This window comes from Schistocerca piceifrons, chromosome 7 (genome assembly GCF_021461385.2).
Source record: "Schistocerca piceifrons isolate TAMUIC-IGC-003096 chromosome 7, iqSchPice1.1, whole genome shotgun sequence".
Taxonomy (NCBI): Eukaryota; Metazoa; Arthropoda; class Insecta; order Orthoptera; family Acrididae; genus Schistocerca; species Schistocerca piceifrons.
In genome coordinates this window covers 413648205-413661525 of record NC_060144.1, presented here as the reverse complement: position 1 = coordinate 413661525, position 13321 = coordinate 413648205, and the positions used below count along the sequence as shown (strand labels likewise).

Sequence of the window (13321 nt, the reverse complement as noted above, 5' to 3'; positions counted from 1 at the left end):
GGTCCAGCTGCAGATCTTGATCCCAAATCTGACACCAAAATGGAAATGCCCAGGGTGAATGATCTCTACAGTAGCAGGGTTGAACTGAGGTGGTGGGTTGTCATCAAGATGATGACTGATGGTCGATCACAGAAATGTCATTGGTCGTACTCACACACTTATAGGAGAACAGCTACAAGACTCGTAGTTACGCTCTGCAGTTTTTTGTTTTGATTTGGTTTTAGGGCGCAAAACTGCTATGGTCATTAGCGCCCAGTCCGTGACTTAGGAAACAGTAAAAAACCGAAATTGAAAACCAGTAGCAATGGGAACGAAAGTCATAAAATTGGACAAACTAAAAGCAGAAGGAAAGCTTAAAAATCCACTACAGAATGGGGTTGGTTGTCCCCAAAAAAAGCTTCAAATGACTGACATCATTTCACTGGCACTAATAAACTTGAGAACGCGGTCGGCTGAGTGCGTGTCATCTGCTAAAATCGACGATATATCAGGTGATAGCTGTAGACGGGAGCGTAACGGATTAAAATAGGGGCACTCAATTAAAAGGTGTCTTACCGTCCACAGCTGAGAGCAGTGGGGACAGAGTGGAGGAGGATTGCCGCTTAAAAGATGTCGATGGCTAAAAAGACAGTGCCCTATCCGGAGTCTAGTTAAAATTACCTCCTCCCGACGATGCGTTCGGGAGGAAGAGGTCTAAGCACAAGGAAGAGCTTTCATGTCCCGCAATTTAGTATGGGTAAGTGTCGACCAATGCGTGTGCCATAAATGAACAACACGTCGATATAGAACGCTCCGTAGATCGGCGAAGGGAATCGATTGAATAGCTGGCCGAGGAAGAGAGACTGCAGCCTTGGCTGTAATATTGGCCGCCTCATTTCCACAGACACCAACGTGTCCCGGGAGCCAGAGGAGCGCCACCGAGACGCCCCCCAGGTGGAGCAAGTGCAGACAGTCCTGAATCCGGTGGACCAGAGGGTGCACAGGATAAAGAGCTTGGAGACTGAGGAGAGAGCTGAGAGAATCTGAGCAGATAACGTACTGTATCCGCTGATGGCGGCGGATGTAGTGGACAGCCTGGAGAACAGCGTAAAGCTCCGCAGTATAAACCGAACACTGGTCGGGAAGCCGAAAGTGATTTGGGGTGTCGCCAACAATATAGGCACTCCCTACACCTAACGATGTTTTCGAGCCGTCGGTGTAAATAAATGTGGCGTCCGTCATTTGTGCACATAGAGCAGCAAATGCCCGACGATAAACAAGTGAAGGGGTACCATCCTTGGGAAATCGACAAAGGTCACGGAGCAGGCAGATCCGGGGATGGAGCCAAGGCGGTGCTGTACCCCAAGTTGTCAAGAAGGTTTTAGGAAACGGAAGGAAAGAGAATGGAGCAGTTGACGGAAGCGGACTCCCGGTGGTAGTAGGGAGGAGGGGCGGCCTGCATACCCTACATCAAAGGAGGCGTCGAAAAAAATGTCATGGGCTGGATTAGCAGGCATGGAAGACAGATGGCTAGCATAACGACTCAGAAGGACTGCTCGGCGATTGGACAGCGGAGGTTCAGCAGTCTCAGCATAAAGGCTTTCCACAGGGCTGGTGTAAAAAGCTCCAGACACTAAACGTAATCCACGGTGGTGGATAGAGTCGAGACGCCGAAGAATAGACGGCCAAGCAGAGGAGTAGACTATGCTTCCATAGTCCAATTTCAAGCGCACTAAGGCGCGATAGAGGCGGAGAAGGACCACTCGGTCCGCTCCCCAGGAAGTACCATTCAGGACACGGAGGGTGTTGAGGGATCGCAGACAGCGAGCCAAAAGATAGGAAACGTGGGAGGACCAGCACAGTTTTCTGTCAAACATAAGACCCAAGAATTTAGTGACATTTGAAAACGGAAGGTTGACAGGACCTAGATGTAAGGAGGGCGGAAGAAACTCCTTATGTCGCCAAAAATTAACACAAACGGTCTTACTGGGAGAAAAACGGAAGCCGGTTTCGATGCTCCAAGAGTGGAGGCGATCGAGACATCCTTGAAGACGTCGTTCAAGAAGGCTGGTCCGTTGAGAGCTGTAGTAGATCGCAAAATCATCCACAAAGAGGGAGCCCGAGACATCAGGAAGGAGACAATCCATAATTGGATTGATGGCAATGGCAAACAGTACAACACTCAGCACGGAGCCCTGGGGTACCCCGTTATCTTGGGAGAAAGTACGGGAGAGAGTAGTGTTCACCCGCACCCTACATCTACATCTACATCTATACTCCACGAGCCACCTTACGGTGTGTGGCGGAGGGTACTTATTGTACCACTATCTGATCTCCCCCTTCCCTGTTCCATTCACGAATTGTGCGTGGGAAGAACGACTGCTTGTAAGTCTCCGTATTTGCTCTAATTTCTCGGATCTTTTCGTTGTGATCATTACGCGAGATATATGTGGGCGGTAGTAATATGTTGCCCATCTCTTCCCGGAATGTGCTCTCTCGTAATTTCGATAATAAACCTCTCCGTATTGCGTAACGCCTTTCTTGAAGTGTCCGCCACTGGAGCTTGTTCAGCATCTCCGTAACGCTCTCGCGCTGACTAAATGTCCCCATGACGAATCGCGCTGCTTTTCGCTGGATCATGTCTATCTCTTCTATTAATCCAACCTGGTAAGGGTCCCATACTGATGAGCAATACTCAAGAATCGGACGAACAAGCGTTTTGTAAGCTACTTCTTTCGTCGATGAGCCACATTTTCTTAGAATTCTTCCTATGAATCTCAACCTGGCGCCTGCTTTTCCCACTATTTGTTTTATGTGATCATTCCACTTCAGATCGCTCCGGATAGTAACTCCTAAGTATTTTACGGTCGTTACCGCTTCCAATGATTTACCACCTATGGCATAATCGTATTGGAATGGATTTCTGCCCCTATGTATGTGCATTATATTACATTTATCTACGCTTAGGGAAAGCTGCCAGCTGTCGCACCATGCATTAATCCTCTGCAGGTCCTCCTGGAGTACGTATGAGTCTTCTGATGTTGCTACTTTCTTGTAGACAACCGTGTCATCTGCAAATAGCCTCACGGAGCTACCGATGTTGTCAACTAAGTCATTTATGTATATTGTAAACAATAAAGGTCCTATCACGCTTCCCTGCGGTACTCCCGAAATTACCTCTACATCTGCAGATTTTGAACCGTTAAGAATGACATGTTGTGTTCTTTCTTCTAGGAAATCCTGAATCCAATCACAAAGCTGGTCCGATATTCCGTAAGCTCGTATTTTTTTCACTAAACGTAAGTGCGGAACCGTATCAAATGCCTTCCTGAAGTCCAGGAATATGGCATCAATCTGCTTGCCAGTGTCTACGGCACTGTGAATTTCTTGGGCAAATAGGGCGAGCTGAGTTTCACATGATCTCTGTTTGCGGAATCCATGTTGGTTATGATGAAGGAGATTTGTATTATCTAAGAACGTCATAATACGAGAACACAAAACATGTTCCATTATTCTACAACAGATTGACGTAAGCGAAATAGGCCTATAATTATTCGCATCTGATTTATGACCCTTCTTGAAAATGGGAACGACCTGCGCTTTCTTCCAGTCGCTAGGTACTTTACGTTCTTCCAGCGATCTACGATAAATTGCTGATAGAAAGGGGGCAAGTTCTTTAGCATAATCACTGTAGAATCTTAAGGGTATCTCGTCTGGTCCGGATGCTTTTCCGCTACTAAGTGATAGCAGTTGTTTTTCAATTCCGATATCGTTTATTTCAATATTTTCCATTTTGGCGTCCGTGCGACGGCTGAAGTCAGGGACCGTGTTACGATTTTCCACAGTGAAACAGTTTCGGAACACTGAATTCAGTATTTCTGCCTTTCTTCGGTCGTCCTCTGTTTCGGTGGCATCGTGGTCAACGAGTGACTGAATAGGGGATTTAGATCCGCTTACCGATTTTACATATGACCAAAACTTTTTAGGGTTCTTGTTTAGATTGTTTGCCAATGTTTTATGTTCGAATTCGTTGAATGCTTCTCTCATTGCTCTCTTTACGCTCTTTTTCGCTTCGTTCAGCTTTTCCTTATCAGCTATGATTCGACTACTCTTAAACCTATGATGAAGCTTTCTTTGTTTCCGTAGTACCTTTCATACATGATTGTTATACCACGGTGGATCTTTCCCCTCGCTTTGGACCTTAGTCGGTACGAACTTATCTAAGGCGTACTAGACGATGTTTCTGAATTTTTTCCATTTTTGTTCCACATCCTCTTCCTCAGAAATGAACGTTTGATGGTGGTCACTCAGATATTCTGCGATTTGTGCCCTATCACTCTTGTTAAGCAAATATATTTTCCTTCCTTTCTTGGCATTTCTTATTACACTTGTAGTCATTGATGCAACCACTGACTTATGATCACTGATACCCTCTTCTACATTCACGGAGTCGAAAAGTTCCGGTCTATTTGTTGCTATGAGGTCTAAAACGTTAGCTTCATGAGTTGGTTCTCTAACTATCTGCTCGAAGTAATTCTCGGACAAGGCAGTCAGGATAATGTCACAAGAGTCTCTGTCCCTGGCTCCAGTTCTGATTGTGTGACTATCCCATTCTATACCTGGTAGATTGAAGTCTCCCCCTATTACAATAGTATGATCACGAAACTTCTTCACGACGTTCTGCAGGCTCTCTCTGAGGCGCTCAACTACTACGGTTGCTGATGCAGGTGGTCTATAGAAGCATCCGACTATCATATCTGACCCACCTTTGATACTTAACTTAACCCAGATTATTTCACATTCGCATTCGCTAATAACTTCACTGGATATTATTGAATTCTTTACTGCTATAAATACTCCTCCACCATTGGCGTTTATCCTATCCTTGCGGTATATATTCCATTCTGTGTCTAGGATTTCGTTACTGTTCACTTCCGGTTTTAACCAACTTTCCGTTCCTAATACTATATGCGCACTATTTCCTTCAATAAGAGATACTAATTCAGGAACCTTGCCCTGGATACTCCTGCAGTTTACCAATATTACGTTAACTTTTCCTGTTTTTGGTCTCTGAGGACGGACGTTCTTTATCAACGATGATAATGTCCTCTCTGGTAAGCCGTCAGGTATTTTATCGTTTCGCCCAAGGGGGGGTCCCTCTAACCTAAAAAACCCCCGTGTGCACGCCACACGTACTCTGCTACCCTAGTAGCTGCTTCCGGTGTGTAGTGCACGCCTGACCTGTCTAGGGGGGCCCTACAGTTCTCCACCCAATAACGGAGGTCGATGAATTTGCAACCATTATAGTCGCAGAGTCGTCTGAGCCTCTGGTTTAGACCCTCCACACGGCTCCAAACCAGAGGACCGCGATCGACTCTGGGCACTATGCTGCAGATATTAAGCTCAGCTTGCACTCCGCGTGCGATGCTGGTTGTCTTCACCAAATCAGCCAGCCGCCGGAAGGAACCAAGGATGGCCTCAGAACCCAAGCGGCAGGCGTCATTCGTTCCGACATGTGCTACTATCTGCAGCCGGTCACACCCAGTGCGTTCAATAGCTGCCGGAAGGGCCTCCTCCACATTACGGACGAGACCCCCCGGCAAGCACACCGAGTGCACACTGGCATTCTTCCTCGACCTACCCGCTATTTTCCTGAGGGGCTCCATAACCCGCCTAACGTTGGAGCTCCCTATAACTAATAGGCCCGCCCTCTGTGACTGTCGGGACCTTGCCGGAGAATCGGCCACTGGCCCAACAGGCGAGGCATCCTGTGGTGGCTCGGAAACCGTGTCATCACCACTAGGAAGCACCCCGTACCTGTTGGAAAGGGGTAAGGCAGCTGCCACGCGGCCAGATCCCACCTTCGCCTTTCGGCCAGGCACGCGCGAGCCCACCACTGTCCGCCATTCACCCTGGAGTGATGGCTGACCGGTAAGATGCTCACTGCCGGAAGACGCAGCGACATCAGGGGTTCCATGTGATTCCAAGGCCACCGAAGTAGGCATAGGTCTCACCACAGTTGCCCCAACGCCACTACGAGCCGACGCCTGCGCCTCGAGCTCGATGAGCCTAACAGACAAAGCCTCCACCTGCCCCCGAAGAGTGGCCAATTCTCCTTGCGTCCGCTCACAACAACCACAGTCCCTACACATGACTATGTTTACCCTACTCTATACGGTGACAAATTCCCAAGATAATCTTCTGATGAGCTACTCTGATAATCAAGAAACACTCACTGAAATACGAGACGCGAAAACTACGCTAGGTTTTCCCAGAAAAATTATTTAAAAGCTAAGCGCAGCAAATAAGTACAAAAACGCTTTATACAAACAGTACTCGCTGCTGCTGGTGCTCTCACTCTGGCTGTCACAAGACAACTGCTGATTCAAGTGACTAGTGGCTAACGGCCGCGAATCAAACAAAAGACGGTTTTAGGGCGCTTTCTGTTCTAAACGATCAAGAAAACACTAAGAAATCTAACACGAAAACTACGTAAAGTTTTATTAAGAACTGTTAGTTACTATGCAGAGCAGATAAACACAAATAGAATCCCTTCCTTAGTGGAAGGTCGTAAACAAAATGCAAAATAAACGCTTTATACAAACAGTACTCGCTGCTGCTGGTGCTCTCACTCTGGCTGTCACAAGACAACTGCTGATTCAAGTGACTAGTGGCTAACGGCCGCGAAACAAACAAAAGACGGTTTTAGGGCGCTTTCTGTTCTAAACGATCAAGAAAACACTAAGAAATCTAACACGAAAACTACGTAAAGTTTTATCAAGAACTGTTAGTTACTATGCAGAGCAGATAAACACAAATAGAATCCCTTCCTTAGTGGAAGGTCGTAAACAAAATGCAAAATAAACGCTTTATACAAACAGTACTCGCTGCTGCTGGTGCTCTCGCTCTGGCTGTCACAAGACAACACCCTAAATGTGCGCTCTGCCATAAATTCGCGAAGAAAAAGGGGCAGCCGACTTCGAAAGCCCCAAGAGAACAGTGTGCGGAGGATGCCTGTCCTCCAACAGGTATCGTATGCTCTATCCAGATCAAAAAATATTGCTACTGTTCGGCGTTTCCGGAGAAAATTGTTTATGATATAATTGGAGAGAGCAACAAGATGGTCAACTGCAGAACGATGCTTTCGGAATCTGCATTGGGCAGGTGTTGAAAGACTGCGGGATTCCAGCCATCACGCTAAATGGTAATTCACCATACGCTTCAAAACCTTACAGACACTACTCGTGAGAGAAATGGGGCGATAGCTAGAGGGGAGATGTTTGTCCTTTCCAGGTTTCGGAACAGGAACGACGATAGCTTCCCGTCATCGTCTGGGAAAAGTACTGTCGGTCCAAATTCGATTATAAAGGCGAAGGAGGTAACGCAGACTATGGGTTGATAAATGCAGCAACATTTGGACGTGGATACCATCCGGTCCTGCGGCGGAGGAGCGAGAAGAAGAGAGTGCATGTTGGAGTTCCCGCAAGGAGAAAACAGTATTGTAGCTTTCGCAATTTTGAAAGGAGAAAGCAAGAGGTCGGACTTCCGCTGCACGTTTCTTCGGGAGAAACACTGGCGGGTAATTTGAAGAGCTCGAAATCTCAGCAAAGTGCTGACCCAACGAGTTAGAAATTGTGACGGGGTCCACTAATGTGTCATGTGCGACAGTGAGCCCAGAGACCAGGGAGAAACTAGGCGCGCCTGAGAACCGTCGAAGCCGACTCCAAACTTCCGAGGAGGGAGTGAAGGTGTTAAATGAGCTAATAAAGAATTTCCAGCTTGCCTTCTTGCTATCGCGGATGACACGACGGCATCGCGCTCGGAACTGCTTATAGCGGATACAGTTGGCCAAAGTAGGATGGTGGCGGAAAACGCGGAGAGCACATCGCCGCTCACGTATTGCATCACGGCATGCCTCGTTCCACCAAGGAACTGGGGGGCGCTGGGGCAATTTGGAAGTGCGTGGTATTGAATGTTCCGCAGCTGTAAGAATAACGTTGGTAATATGTGTGACCTCATCGTCGACTCGGGGAAAGTGACGGTCATCGAATGTCGCTAGAGACGAAAAAAGTGTCCAATCGGCTTGGGCAAACTTCCAGCGTCGCGGGCGCATGTAGGGCAGTTGAGGCTGCAGTCTAAGGACACATGGAAAGTGGTCACTCGAGTGTGTATCATCAAGGGTGAACCATTCGAAGCGCCGAGCTAGCGGAACAGTACCGACCGCAAGGTCCAAATGAGATAAATTTGTCGTGGAGGCAGACAAAAATGTAGGGACCCCAGTGTTGAGGCAAACTAGATCTGCTTGGTGGAAGACATCTAGCAATAGTGAGCCACGTGGACAAGGATGTGGAGATCCCCAAAGCGGGTGGTGGGCATTGAAGTCCCCAACCAGCAAATATGGGGGTGGAAGCTGACCAAGAAGATGAAGGAGATCAGCTCGTGCCATTGGTGTGGACGATGGAATGTATACAGTACAAAGAGAGAACGTGTATCCGGAAAGGGAAAGACGGACGGCGACAGCTTGGAAGGAAGTGTTTAAATGGATTGGGTGATAATGGAGAGTTTCATGGAGAAGAATCATGAGTCCTCCATGCGCTGGAGTGCCTTCTACAGAGGGGAGATCATATCGGACGGACTGAAAATGAGGGAGAACAAAGCGGTCATGGGGACGCAGCTTTGTTTTCTGAAGACAGAAGATGACCGGTGAGTAGGATCGTAAGAGGATCGACAGTTCATCCTGATTGGCTCGAATACCGCGGATATTCCAGTGGATAATGGACATAGGGTGAACAGAAAATGGAGGAATGTGACCAAGGTCGCTGTCAACTCAACGACTGCCCTGAGCTTGCGATCGACAGCATGGAATGGCATTCAGCCGAAGGCAGAAGATCCTGATCCATAGGTTGGTCAGGAGCAGCTCCTGCCACCAGCGATCGGCCGGTTGATCGGCCGCCAGCAGTGCGCCTCGGCGACACAGAAGACGGCCGAGGGCGATTTCCGCCAGGTGGTGCTGTAGATGGGACACGCCTTGGCGAAGAAGGATAGGAACTGGGTTTCTTTGTAGCCTTCTTGGAAGTATGATGTTTAGAGGAAGGAGGAACCGATGGTTGGGAAGTTGCCGTACGTAAAAACTCTTGACGAGTATGCTCTTTTTTCGAAGTCTTGGTGTCTGACTTTTGGGCTCGAGATTTAGCAGAACTCGACGAAGGGTGCGCCAGAGAGCGGGCAGGTGAAAGTGGTGAGGTTGAACGGGCGATCTTTGCGCTGGCCGATCTGACGACCGTGGCACTAAAGGTGAGGTCGCAAGTCTGCGTGGCCGCCTCCTTTGTTGGCCGCCTCCTTTGTTGGCCGAGGAGAAGCAAGGACAGTGCTGTATTTTCCTTTCTGAGGCACGGTGGGCTGTCGACTGGCGAATAATTTTCGAGCAGCAAAGGTCGACACCTTTTCCTTTACTCTAATTTCCTGGATGAGCTTTTCGTCCTTAAAAATGGGACAATCTCGAGAGGAAGCAGCGTGGTCACCCATACAGTTGATGCAGCGAGGGGATGGAGGTGGACAAGCACCCTCATGGGCATCCTTGCCACACGTAACACATTTGGCCGGATTGGAACAGGACTGGCTGGTGTGATTGAACCGCTGACACCGATAACAACGCGTAGGGTTTGGGACGTAAGGGCGAACGGAAATTATCTCATAGCCTGCTTTGATTTTCGATGGGAGTTGAACTTTGTCAAATGTCAAGAAGACAGTGCGGGTTGGAATGATGTTCGTGTCAACCCTTTTCATAACCCTATGAACAGCCGTTACGCCCTGGTCAGACAGGTAGTGCTGAATTTCTTCGTCAGACAATCCATCGAGGGAGCGTGTATAAACAACTCCACGCGAGGAATTTAAGGTACGGTGCGGTTCCACCTGGACAGGGAAGGTGTGGAGCAGAGAAGTACGCAGCAATTTTTGTGCCTGGAGGGCACTGTGTGTTTCTAACAACAGGGTGCCATTCTGTAATCTGGAACAAGACTTTACAGGACCTGCAATTGCGTCGACACCTTTCTGAATAATGAAAGGGTTGACCGTGGAGAAGAAGTGACCGTCAGACTGAGAAACAACAAGGAACTGTGGCAACGATGGAGGAACTGACTGTGGCTGAGACTCAGTGAACTTACGTTTGTGAGCAGACATAGTGGAAGGTGAGGAAACCATTGCGGAAGAATCCCCCATGATTACCAGCGTCTCCGATGGCGCGCTCCTCCCTTGTGGGGGCCCTCTCTGAGGGCACTCCCGCCTTAGGTGATTGTTCACACCTCAGGTCACACCTCCCGACAAACGGACGGAGGGACCAATCGGCACTTTCGGAAGGTATCAGCTCGGGTAATCACCCCTCCCTGGTCCTGGTCGTTACCAGGGGGTACGTACGTGTCCTACCTGTCTACGCGGGGCGGGGAAACGCTCTCCAGTGGCAGTCCCCTCTGGGCGTTTGCCAAAGACAGCATTTGGTGGCACATGTTATGATGCCAGTGGCTAGATGGGAATGCTGATGTGCAGAGGCCATGGCAGCACATGCACTTTCTGGGCAGAGTGTGCTAATAGGCACAGAAACTCACCATGATACTTGCAGCTGAAGACAGCACCCAGTAACGGTGTCTGCTCTTGTGAACAGAAGTTTACATTAGTATGCCTTGGTTGAGCAGCTCCACCATCCAGCCTTTAACAGCTGCTCCCTGGGTAGAAGGCTTGCTGTGGGTGTAGTTAGTCCAGTCCACTGGCTGGAGGGTGCTAAGTCCACAATGGATTTAGTGCCACCAGTTGGTAAATGCAAAGTCTCATAGTGGCTGCTTGCAGGACCATGTCTCCTGCTGACAGGCATAGACATCCCCTTGTAGATAGTGCTGCCAGACTGTGATCTCTTTGGGTAAAAATGATTGGCTTTATGCTAGTTTGGTGTCTACTTGTTTCGCCGAAGCACTGCTTCCAACCACGTAAGCCAAAACAGGCCCATAGCTTGGGGGGAGGGGGTGTATCGTAAACATCCAGCTTATGCCACAGTTGCTCTGCCATTCCACTTGCTGCTGTTAATGTGTTGCTGCCTCTGGCTCAGCCTGTGAAGTTGGAATCATCTGGTGGCATAGCTGCATCTGATGTAATGGTGTTTTGTTCTGCTTCATTCTTGCCCACTCCCATAGCCTTTTGCAACAGCTGTGGCAGCATCATTATTTTACTCAGTAGTGCCAAAAAATAGTGGTGGTGCTACAGTGGTATGTTGCTAGGTATAGAATTGGTTGAAACATTTTACTTACTATGTACACATTTTCTGGTGGTCACTGTGTTCCAGAAGTAAATTATGTTTATACTAGATGTGTTTTAATACTGCTTGTAGGCTAACCAGAGGTTCTTTCCTATACCTTTTGTCTTCAGTTACGATGTACAGTAGTTGCACCTAGCAGAGAGCATGCCTCGCTAGCATTCATACAATGGACAATAATGAGGTAGATTTACTGGGAAACATGCAGAGTGCTACAGAATACCAAGAACACTACATGTGATTTTGTCACTGAGTCTATCATATGGAATCAACAGGAAATAAGGAAGTTTTCAACTCTGTGTGTGTGTGTGTGTGTGTGTGTGTGTGTGTGTGTGTGTGTGTGTGTGTGTGTGTGAGAGAGAGAGAGAGAGAGAGAGAGAGAGAGAGAGAGAGAGAGAGCATGAATGTGGTTGTGCGCACACACCTGGCACAGAATGCAACTTTAATTTTCACTATGCTGTAATTAAAATTATAAATAATGTGCTGCAATAATGTAGACACAACATAATTAGCCAATGCAAAAACAAAATTCTTAACAGTACACAAACTACACTTGGGAAAATATATGGCACTTTCATTGTGCATTTTATAAATGCATTTAAAAATTTAAATAGTATGTTTTAATGTTACTTCAACACAAAATATATGAAGTGTTTAATATTATCTATGACTGGACAAGATGATTAAAATGCTCCTGAATGTTGTACCATGTCATTGTATAAAATACTTTCTATTCTAAACTGTTAAACCAACATTTTGGCTGTATAACAATAGTCTTTCTCAGGGCAAGACCCTTTCTTGCCCAGAGGAAGGCCATTGTAATACAGCCCAAATGTCAGTTTAATAGTTTAAACTATAAAGTATTTTAAACAATGACATGGTTAGAAGAATTTTAATCATTTTGACACCAACCACAGAAGCCTACACTGTTATACGATTTTACAGTTAAGGAGTGCAGCAAGTTTATCTTCTTTTACTGATTAAATTTGATTTTTTCCCCTGTAGCAATAGCTGCATTAACATGTTTCTTAATTACGACCCACTGAGAAACTTTTTCAGGTCATTAACTGTATACACCCATGGAGCAACTGAATTAGAGATTGCACTCCACAAAGCAAAGACATCAACATGGGTCAAGAAAACAACCACTGGGTCTCTCACATAACCACAGGTCACCTGTACTGTTGGCTCTTGAGACACATTGAAGGCAGGATATGAGCACAATGAAACTACAAAAGGCGATGTCCTCCTTGCGAACAGTATACTGTTAGCTGGTGAAGCGATTCTCATGTGAGGGGGGTATGCATAGGATGAAATTGTGGCACCTGATGTGCTAATCTTTGTATCTCACCAACAAATGTTACAGAATCTACTGTTCCATCATCCATCCCCACCTGTCACATACTATATCCAACAGGTGAATTATACATTCAGTGCGACAAGGCACCAATTCATTACTAGATGCAGGTGGTCATGGATTGGAATGGCTCCCCAATTCTTTTGATGTCTTGTAGAAACCATTATACATCATTCTCATTACAAAGACAGAAAGGAGTATTATACGCAGCATGGTAGATGCCTCTAATACAATACCTGATGAGTGTACATAACACTAAAGGAAATAGGCCTAAGACTATAAGACCTAATTTGTTTGAATATGTTTGGGATAGGAGAAATGATGTTATTACCAAGCAGGCAACAAGAACTCCATCACTGTGATTCCTTTCACGATCTTCCCGGCACAGCCTCACCAGTCGTGTTACCCCTTGCAGATCTACTATCTCTTGAGCCACAGCTTTGTCGGTGCAAAGCCTGTAAATAGCAATTTCAAATATAATATCTTTGAAACTTATGGGTATACATTATTTTAGGACACAGCAAAATCAAGATCAAGCTAACAACTTTATGTAAAATTTAAATATAGTTCTCGTGCCAATGTTAACTTGTGTAAAAATTTCATATTAAGTGATCTCAGACCAAATAACATTCTTTTTGTCATTGATTATCAATGGACTTAGTTGATGACAGGGAGAAACTCTTCTC

The 13321-nt window shown here is 46.7% G+C and overlaps 1 protein-coding gene across 1 annotated transcript in view; it reads right to left on the bottom strand.

Moving 5' to 3' along the window:
• LOC124805745 (protein inscuteable homolog) overlaps positions 1–13321 on the bottom strand; it is a 153218-nt gene that overhangs the window by 24036 nt on the left and 115861 nt on the right. Inside the window, exon 9 of the mRNA XM_047266313.1 lies at positions 12967–13090. Within this exon, the coding sequence (XP_047122269.1) occupies positions 12967–13090 (124 nt within the window). The remainder of the gene's footprint in view (positions 1–12966; positions 13091–13321) is intronic.